This window comes from Theropithecus gelada, chromosome 7a, assembly GCF_003255815.1.
Source record: "Theropithecus gelada isolate Dixy chromosome 7a, Tgel_1.0, whole genome shotgun sequence".
Taxonomy (NCBI): Eukaryota; Metazoa; Chordata; class Mammalia; order Primates; family Cercopithecidae; genus Theropithecus; species Theropithecus gelada.
In genome coordinates, this window is record NC_037674.1 from 27,470,378 (window position 1) to 27,479,695 (window position 9,318).

At 49.7% G+C, this 9,318-nt stretch overlaps 1 protein-coding gene across 1 annotated transcript in view; it reads right to left on the bottom strand.

The window, feature by feature from the left end:
* GNB5 (G protein subunit beta 5) overlaps positions 1–3,939 on the bottom strand; it is a 54,933-nt gene extending 50,994 nt beyond the window's left edge. The window contains exon 1 of the mRNA XM_025389940.1: positions 3,712–3,939. Within this exon, the coding sequence (XP_025245725.1) occupies positions 3,712–3,823 (112 nt within the window). The 5' untranslated portion in view covers positions 3,824–3,939. The remainder of the gene's footprint in view (positions 1–3,711) is intronic.
* Positions 3,940–9,318: the final 5,379 nt, after the last annotated feature.

The window sequence follows — 9,318 nt, forward strand, 5'->3', positions numbered from 1 at the left end:
AGCTCCCGTGAAGAGACAGAAGGACAAGGAAATTTGGATTGCTTGGCAAGACGGTTGCTGAAATGGTGGCCAACGTCTCAACACTGGATACTGAAGGAAGAGAAGAAAGGAAGGGGCTGGGCCGGGCGCGGTGGCTCAAGCCTGTAATCCCAGCACTTTGGGAGGCCGAGACGGGCGGATCACAAGGTCAGGAGATCGAGACCATCCTGGCTAACACGGCGAAACCCCGTCTCTACTAAAAACACAAAAAATTAGCCGGGCGAGGTGGCGGCACCTGTGGTCCCAGCTACTCGGGAGGCTGAGGCAGGAGAATGGCGGGAACCCGGGAGGCGGAGCTTGCAGTGAGCTGAGATCTGGCCACTGCACTCCAGCCTGGGCGACAGAGCGAGACTCCGTCTCAAAAAAAAAAAAAAAAAAAAAAAACAAACAAAAAAAGAAGGGCTGAGAGAATGGAAGAGTGGAGAGCTAGGATCCTGGAGGAAGGAGATCTCCCCAGGGAGAGAGTATGCTTGGAGGTGGAGGCAGTGATTGGAGATGTGGAAAGAGGAGCAGTCCTGAGTGCTGACAAGAACCCAGGCATGCGTGCAGCAGGGGTTGTGAAGATGAGGGGCCTGCGTGTCATCTCACAGGATGGGGCAGGGCTTAGGGGCAAGAGGAAGACTCAAGCCACAGTCCAAAGAAATGCCAAAGTCCTTAAGAAGTGAGAGAACCTGGCTAGGCACACGGTGGCTCATGCCTATAATCCCAGCACTTTAGGAGGCCAAGGCGGGAGGATCATTTGAGGCCAGGAGTTCAAGACCCGCCTGGGCAACATAGTGAGATCCTGTCTCTACGAAGAAATCTGAAACGAAAGTAGCCAGGTGTAGTAGTACGTACCTGTAGTCCCAGTTACCTGGGAGGCTGAGGCAGGAAGACTACTTGAGCCCAGGAGGTTGAAGCTGCACTGAGCTATAACTCTACTCCACTCCGGCCTGGGTGACAGAGTGAGACCCTGTCTCTCTCTGTTTCTTTTTTTTGAGACGAGTCTCACTTCACCAGGCTGGAGTGCAGTGGCAAGATCTCAGCTCACTGCAACTTCCAAGCTTGAACCTGGTTCAAACTATTCTCCTGCCTCAGCCTCCTGAGTAGCTGATTACAGGCACCTGCCACTGTGCCCAATTAATTTTTGTTAGAGACGGGGTTTCACCACGTTGGCCAGGATGGTCTCGATCTCCTGACCTCATGAGCCACCTGCCTTGGCCTCCCAAAGTGCTGGGATTACAGGTGTGAGCCACCCTGCCTGGCTGAGACCCTGTCTCTTAAAAAAAAAAGAAAAAAGATGAATAAAGAAAAGAATGGCTGAGCACGGTGGCTCACACCTGTAATCCCAGTACTTTTGGAGGCTCAGGCGGGCATATCACTTGAGGTCAGGAGTTCGAGACCAGCCTGGCCAACATGGTGAAGCTTACTAAAAATACAAAAATTACCTGGGTGTGGTGGCACATGCCTATAGTCCCAGCTACTTGGGAGGCTGAGGCAGGAGAATCGCTTGAACCCGGGAGGTGGAGGTGCAGTGAGTCAAGACCACACCATTGCGCTCCAGCCTGGGCACGACAGAGCGAGACTCTGTCCCCTCCCCCACCCCCCCAAAAAAAAAGAAAAGAAAAGAAATGAGAGAACCTCGCTGGGAGATCAGGAGACATGTCAAAGGGGAAGTGGTCAATAGAGTGATAAGAACCTTCAGAGAGCAAAGGTTTTATGGGGGGTGGAAGAGATGTGGTCTGGAAGCTGCAGGGGCATCAAGAGGGACACAACCACATGACTTCTGGTCTTTCCAGCTCAAAATTCTGACATATGCAGGTAGGGACAGACCCTTCCACTGTGGGTCTAAAATCTGGCCCTAGCTTTTGAGGGCACCACATTCTTGGCAAGACAAAAAAATTTCCTCTTTTGGATTGACTACATTTGCCCCCTGAGGTTCCCTATTGAAAAGCTGCATCTCTGCTCTCTCTCTGTCTTAAGGCAACTTACAAATTCACAGAAAAGCTGAAACTATCCAGGCGTGCAGCCTGCACTATTGAATAAGTGAGTTTCTGGAGAACGCCCTCTGCGTGAAGCTCAAAGGGGTTTGGCAAAAGAAATCTGAAGTGAGCCTGAGCTGGCACTCTGATTGCCTGGCGGGGGTATCCGGGTCCCATCACTTATCAGCAGGGGACCTTCGGTAAGTCCTTTAGCTTCTTTGTGCCTCAGTTTCCTCATCTGTCAAATGGAGAAGTTAGACGACCTATGAATACTTTTCACCATGTTGGCCAGGCTGGTCTCAAACTGGGAAGAGGATTTCTGGGAAAACTTTTGCTTTGCTTTCTTGATAGGGAACAAAGAGAGATTGGTGTCCATATTCCCCCTTCTTCCTGCCTTGGATACAGAAGTGATGTCTGGAGCTGTGGCAATCATATTATAATCATGGGGCAAATGTCACAGCTCTAAGGTGTGGAGAAGAAAGGCAGAAGGAGCCTGGGTCCCTGATGGGGGGTGGTGGGAGTGGGGGGTGCAGCTGAACAAAAGCAGGTGATCTTCCACCTTTGCTCTTGTTATGTAAGAAAAGTAACTCTCAATTTGCATAAGCACATTATTTGGGGTTTGTGGTTAGTGATTGCTGGACACGATTTCTAAGCTTAGAGTGCCTCCTATTTAAAGGAGACTCCTAGGAAAGCACAGCACACGCTAGATCCAGGTCATCCACTTCTCTTAAGTCATCTTCAGAGATCAAAGGCTAAAGGCCCTAGCAGGAACCCCATTTTTCCATTCCAAATAGAATGTAAAGGGTGGCACCGATTAGGAACGGCAGAACAACGTCAAGGTGTGCGCGAGGGCACGGTGTGAGGCCTTGCTCAACAAAGGGGAGCTGCCACCCTCGGAGCTGAAAAGTGAGCACATACTACCACTTCCCCAAGCCTGGTCCCCAGCCCAAGCTCTGCTAAGAAGGAGCCCTCTGATAAAGTAAAGCAATGTTGTTCTGGCCAAGAGTCACTGAACCTGGCTATTTAATCTAATCACTCACTCATAAAAATCACAGAGCCAGTAGAATGCAAGTTTAAGATTGCTATGGCTCTTTTATGCCAATCCACCATATCGATCCAAAAGCTTCTTAAACAGCCTTAAACGAACTGAAAGGTTGAATTTGGTGAGCTCCTCCGCTTCCCTTCTCTCTCAGTCATCCAGCTTCCCGCCCCCAAGGATAGGGGAGAGGTTGGAAAAATGAGCTTTGAAATTGCAGTCTCAAAAAAGCAAAACTGAGAAAAGACAAAACGGTGATGGAGAAAGCCAGACGATCATTAAAAAACAAAACAGGAGTCTCTCCCAGGCCGCGCCCACACGGGCTCGCCGCGCTCGCTCGTCACCACCGACACCCCACCTCTTGCCCTCCGCATGGGAGGGGCAAGAACGCAATCAGTTCGCAGCTTCCAGGCAGGTGATGAGGTTAGCAAATCCCGCAGTCCTCCGCTAGCCGGCGGCGGGGGTCTGCCAGGTGCCCGGACCCTCCGAGGGCCCCACGCCCGCACGCCCCGGGGCTCGGGACCGCTACCCGCGGCTCACCTGCGCGCTCGGGCCCTGGGGCCCTGCTCCCGGGAGGTGGCGCGGGCCTGGCTCCCGTCGCAGCCCCAGCCGCCCCCGCCAGGGAAGTCGCCAGCGAGTCCGGCTTGCCCCGCCCGCCTCCCATCCCGCACTCACGCTCCACGTCGTGCAGCTTGGCCCGCTCCTCCTCCAGCTTGCCCTTGAGGCTTTCGGCCTCGCTCTTCAGCGACGCCAGCGTCTCGTTCTCGTGCAGCGCCTCGGTTGCCATCTTCGCGCGGGGACGCGGCGGGGAGGGAAGCGGAGAGCGGGGATGCGCTGAGCCGCGGTGGGCGCCGCTCCAGCTGCCGTCCCCGGCCCGGAGCGCCGCCCCACGGTCCCGCCCTCCGTGATGACGCCAGCAGCTGCGGGCCCGGCTGCTGCGCCTGAGCCCCCAGACCCCGGCACCTGGGCGCGCGCTCTGGCGCAGTGCCCAGTGCGATGTCCGCGTCAGCGCTGCCGCGCACACTGCCCCGGAGAAGCAGGGAGTGTCAGGCCCATTTTACCGGCGGGCAAACTGAGGCTCAGGAATGCTGGGTGATTTGCCCGAGGATGCACACAGAAGGAAGGGCCAAGCCGGATTCCACCTCGGGACTCCCCGCTTCTGGGGAGACCGGTGAGGCTCCCGCGACACGGCCCTCCCATCCCCACGCCTCTCGTGCAGATCTCCGCTCTGTGGGACTTGATTGCGGGCTGCGGGCCCGTGGCTCCTGCAGGCAGAGAGAGGACAGGAGAGGAGACGGCTACGAGGCTTGGCCGCAGGTAGCTATGGTGCTCCCCCGACAAGGAACAGGAAACCCTCTTCGTTTGTTAATCTAAATATACAAAAATAAAACTAGTTGCTGGGTTCTGAGACGGAGTCTCTGAGGCATTAGGAGGCCCACCCTTAGTTTTTCTTTTCTTCACGCAGGAATCAAGTCCCTGGCCTGGGGGCGGCAAAAGGAGATGGGCCGTGGGTCGGTGGGCGCGCGGGCTCAGACCTGGGGCTTCTGAGCCCACGCCCAGGCATCTGGGACCCCTCACTTCTGAGGCCACCTCCAGCCCTTTAGAATGAAAGGCTGGCACAGTTCTACCAGGATGCACATTTAGTGACTTCTGTCAGACCAAAGCATCCCCTCGCCCCAAGGGCCTGAAGTGTGAGGGCAGTGTTCTAAGTGCTTTAATTCGCATTTGTTTAATCCTTGCAGGAGTCACCTTGAATGGGCACTCTTATCCCCACTTTACAGAAGAGGAAACTGAGGTACAGAAAGACTGAGTGATTACTCAGGGGGCACGCTCCAAGAAAGAGGGAGAGACAGGATTTGGACCCAGACAGGCTGGCTCCATAGTCCTCTGGACTTTGCTGTGGCTGATCCAACTCAAGCCTTCTCCTTTTTGCCTCTTCTGTGATCTTGCATGCGTTTGTGCAGAGAATGAGAAGGCAGATCAAAGTTACAAATTCTGTGGGAACATCACTAAGCAGAATCTTGGGTGCTGTCCCCACCTCGCTGTACCTGCTCCCTCCCAGAGGAGCCAGCCTGCACTTACTGCCCCGGGCCCTCTCTATCTGAGAAAAGTTGAAGGTACTTGATATTAATCTGTACATAGTGGTTTTGCAGGTTAGAGTCTGAGATCCTCAGTTTCCTTATCTGGAAAAGCTTCTTCATAGGATCTGCTTCATAGGATTGTTATGAGAATTAAGTAAGATGGTGTGGGCCGGGCACGGTGGTTCACACCTGTAATCCCAACACTTTGGGAGGCCAAGGTGGGTGGATCACCTGAGGTCAGGAGTTCGAAACCAGCCTGGCCAACATGGTGAAACCCTCTCTCTACTAAAAATACAAAAAGTAGCCGGGTGTGGTGGTGCATGCCTGTAACCTCAGCTACTCAGGAGGCTGAGGCACGAGAATCACTTGAACCCTGGAGTCAGAGGTTGCAGTGAGCCGAGATTATGCCACTGCACTCCAGCCTGGGCAACAGAGTGAGACTCAAAAAAACAAAAAGATAGTGTGGGTGAAGACTTTAGCACACTTCTCCATACATAGCAGATGCTTATTCGCTGTTAGTTCTCTTTTCTGTTCCCATCCATATATTAATAGATTTAGTTGTCGTTGTTCCTCAGTATTTAAGTATTTAGCATAGTACTTGCATATGGTAGGTGCTCAGTTAATGCTAGTTTATTAAATTGATGTATAAAACAATATATAAAATATATAAATCTGTATAAACTATGTTAAAAATATAAACGTATAACATAAACATGTTTATAAATGGATAAACATATAAATACAATTATTTAAGTATAAGATAAGAATGTAAAAATTTAAAAGCAAAAATATTACACCTGTTTGAGAGTTTGTAGAGCAAAAGGTTAAGAGCACAGGCTCTGTCTAGATCTGACTGCCTGGGGGCAAATCCTGGCTCTGCTGTGTGGCTTGAGGGATTTACCTGTCTGTGTCTCGGGCTCATCTGTAATCGGGAGACAACGCCTCCTCCAGACTCTGGATGGCATTCGGAGAGAGCAGTGCGTGGCACACAATATGCATCTGTTATTATTACTGAGGCTGCCTGTGACACTTGAGCAGTTCACATGAGGTAATTTAAATGAGACACTGGGTCATGGGGGATACTTTTCACAAGGGCCATCTCGGGGGGCTCAGGCAAGGCAGCCTCGTCTCATCACCTCCTTAGGCTGGCTCTGGACCATTACAGGATGTGTGTGTGTGGTTCAGGGTCCTCCTGGCTGTGAAGATCTGAGGCACGTGGTACTTCTCACTGGTGTGTGCCGTCTTCTGGGGGTTCTTTCTGTAAAATAAACCTCAAACAGCCTCCAACCTGGAGAATCAACTATCTAGATATAAGGCCATCAAACTTTTAATGGTTGGGCAGTTTGCCAAGTGCTTTCTTGTATTTTGGTGTTCACTCCCGCTGAGGAAGCCAGATAGCAGAAAAGTGAGGTCAGCTACATTCCACAGTGGTTGAGATAAAGGGTCACTCCTATTCATGAAAAGGGCCCAATGGGGACTGCGTCTACATCATCCCAAACACTTGGATGAAAGGCCAGCTGTCAGTCACTGCATGTCTCCTCAGCTGAATGATGCTGTCTGAATATTTGGGAACCCCCAAGTAGAGAGTAGAGATTGTATTAAAGTAATTGTGGTTTTTGCCATTGCTTTCTATTGAAAGCAATGAGAATTGTTATGAGAATTAAGTAAGATGGTGTGGGCTGGGCACAGTGGTTCACACCTGTAGTCCCAATGCTTTGGGAGGCCAAGATGGGTGTATCACCTGAGGTCAGGAGTTCAAAACCAGCCTGGCCAATATGGTGAAACCCTCTCTCTACTAGAACTACAAAAATTAGCTAGGCGTGGTGGTGCGTGCCTGTAACCTCAGCTACTCAGGAGGCTGAGGCATGAGAATCGCTTGAACCCTGGAGCCAGAGGTTACAATGAGCCGAGCTCGCACCATTGCTTCAATTGAAAGCAATGGCAAAAACTACAATTACTTTTGCACCAACCTAATAGTAGCGCTAGCCGTCAACTTTTCCCTAGAAGAGTATCTCCAGGCATGGCCCCTGTGCCTGGGAGAACCTATGTGCCACAGAGGACTCAAAATCTGGGATTTTGCAGAGGAAGTTATTTAAAAAGCAGAAGAGTTAGATTAATAAATAATGGGGGTGGGGGGCAAGGCCCCCAGAAAGCAGGTTTGTTTTTAAGAACTAAGTGTCCTCAGTTCTACAATTTGCAGAGCCAAGTTAGAACATAGACTGTAGAAATATACTACAGGTAGAAGCCCGTTACACCTAGACTGAAGACACATCCAAATTGCTATGCTGTATCAAAGTGTTTTTATGCCACCCTAGGCTGTTTACTTGCTATTTGCTTTAAGGGAGTAATTTTGAATGTAATCACTGTCAGGGGTTACAATGGAATCAGAAGGATAAAAAGCGCCCTTTCTTTTTCAGTTGGATAAAATGTATTCCTCTCTTTGATTGTATTACAGATTTTGTTGTTTTAAATATGTGAGGATATCCTACTGGGCTTTTCAGGAGGAGTGCTTTACCACTTTTCACCAAGTGGGGGCTCTGCTCAGCTGCACTATTGAGCGCAGCTTTGCAAATTCTCTGAGATAGGACTAATTCTTAGGGCTTCAGTGATGCTGTGGGCATTTTTGCTGCAAGATCTGAAGCCTGTGCACAGCCACCTCTGGTGCGGACTTGATTTTGTGTACTTTGAAAATTCCAGGATTTGTATTCCATTCCTAGTCTTTGTTGAAGGCTTAGGCCGAAAGAGTACTTCTGAGCTGAATTTTGCTCACTACTGAGGCCCTGTAAGATTCCATCTCCATTAGAGCTGGACCCACACACCACTGGGACCTGTCCTTGGAAAGATGCTCCCAGACTGTTTATTTGCCAGCTTCTCTTTTAGCTTGATTGCCTGCCAAGCAGACTTGTAGAAGTCAGAAGAAAAAAGTATTAGCCCTAAGAAAGAATAGAAGCTAAAACATTCATTGAGCACTTTGCTTGCTGGGTACTATTTAAAATAAGTTATCAGATGAAATCATGTGATCCTCATAAAACTCTTATGATATAGGTGTTATTAGTATTTCTATTTGCAGACGGGAAAACAGGCTTCAGGAGAAAGGTGAGAACCTCCTTGCAAACCACTAACTAGGAACATAAATAGGATTTGGACCCAGGCAGTCAGACACTAGCGTCCACATCCTGAACCTCTATGCTATACTGCCTGGCCAAGCCTAGGCATACTGAAAAGTGTGTGTTACAGAAACTGATTCTATGGCAACTCATCTGTCACAGGACTCTCGCTTGACTGTTTTAAGACAGATAACTAAATTTTTTTTTAAAGTGGCACTTACGATTTCTGCACATGTTGAACAGTAGCTGAGTTGTTGAGATTTCTTGAAAACTGGTCTCAGAGCTCTTTGTTTGAAACATTTGTCACATGAGCCAAATACATTAGCAAGAAAGGTCTGATCACACATCTTCTACCCAAGATGAACTGAGAAAAAGTGAAAAGAAGGGAGAGGGTGTGAGAAAAGCCAATGGTTTTAGCTTTCTAAAATCTCTTCTTGCTTGTACCATGGTAGCTATTCAGACGTCTACATGTGGGATAGAGTATATGCAATTAATTTATAACCTTTCAACTATTACAACATGCTGGGTCAATACAACTCATTTATTTAATCAGTGAGAAAGCATCAGACAATAGGTTTTCTGAACTTAACGCGTCTAACCGGTTTTTTGGCAGCTGGCAGACACAGTCAGGATTGATCCTGGCAGCACAGTATCAATTCTGTGGGGTTTCACAACGGAAAATGTTGTTGTAATGGATGCTATAATTTAAAACTTTTAAAAACATTCCTCCCGTCAGGGTGAACTTTTACAGTAAAGATAAGGGTCAGCAAATGATGGAGCCTGACCCTAACCAAAGCCAGGGGGCTGAGTAAGGGTGGTGTGGGTTCCCTGCAAGGCAAGCACCCACTTATTAAACATTTGACAGCCAAAGACCCAGGGTCCCTGTCTGTTCACAAGGAAGTCAACAGACAGGCCCAGGCCACTGCAGGGAGGCAGCCTTGAGGCAGCACAAGCATCTAGTGGTTTCAGGGACAGGCTGTGGCTGCCTGGTCCCGGACCACCACTGAGGCTAGTCACCTGACCTCTCTGAAGCTTGGTTTTGCTAATCTGTCAAGTGGAGATCTTAAAATCTACCCTCTGGGGTTATCAGGAGA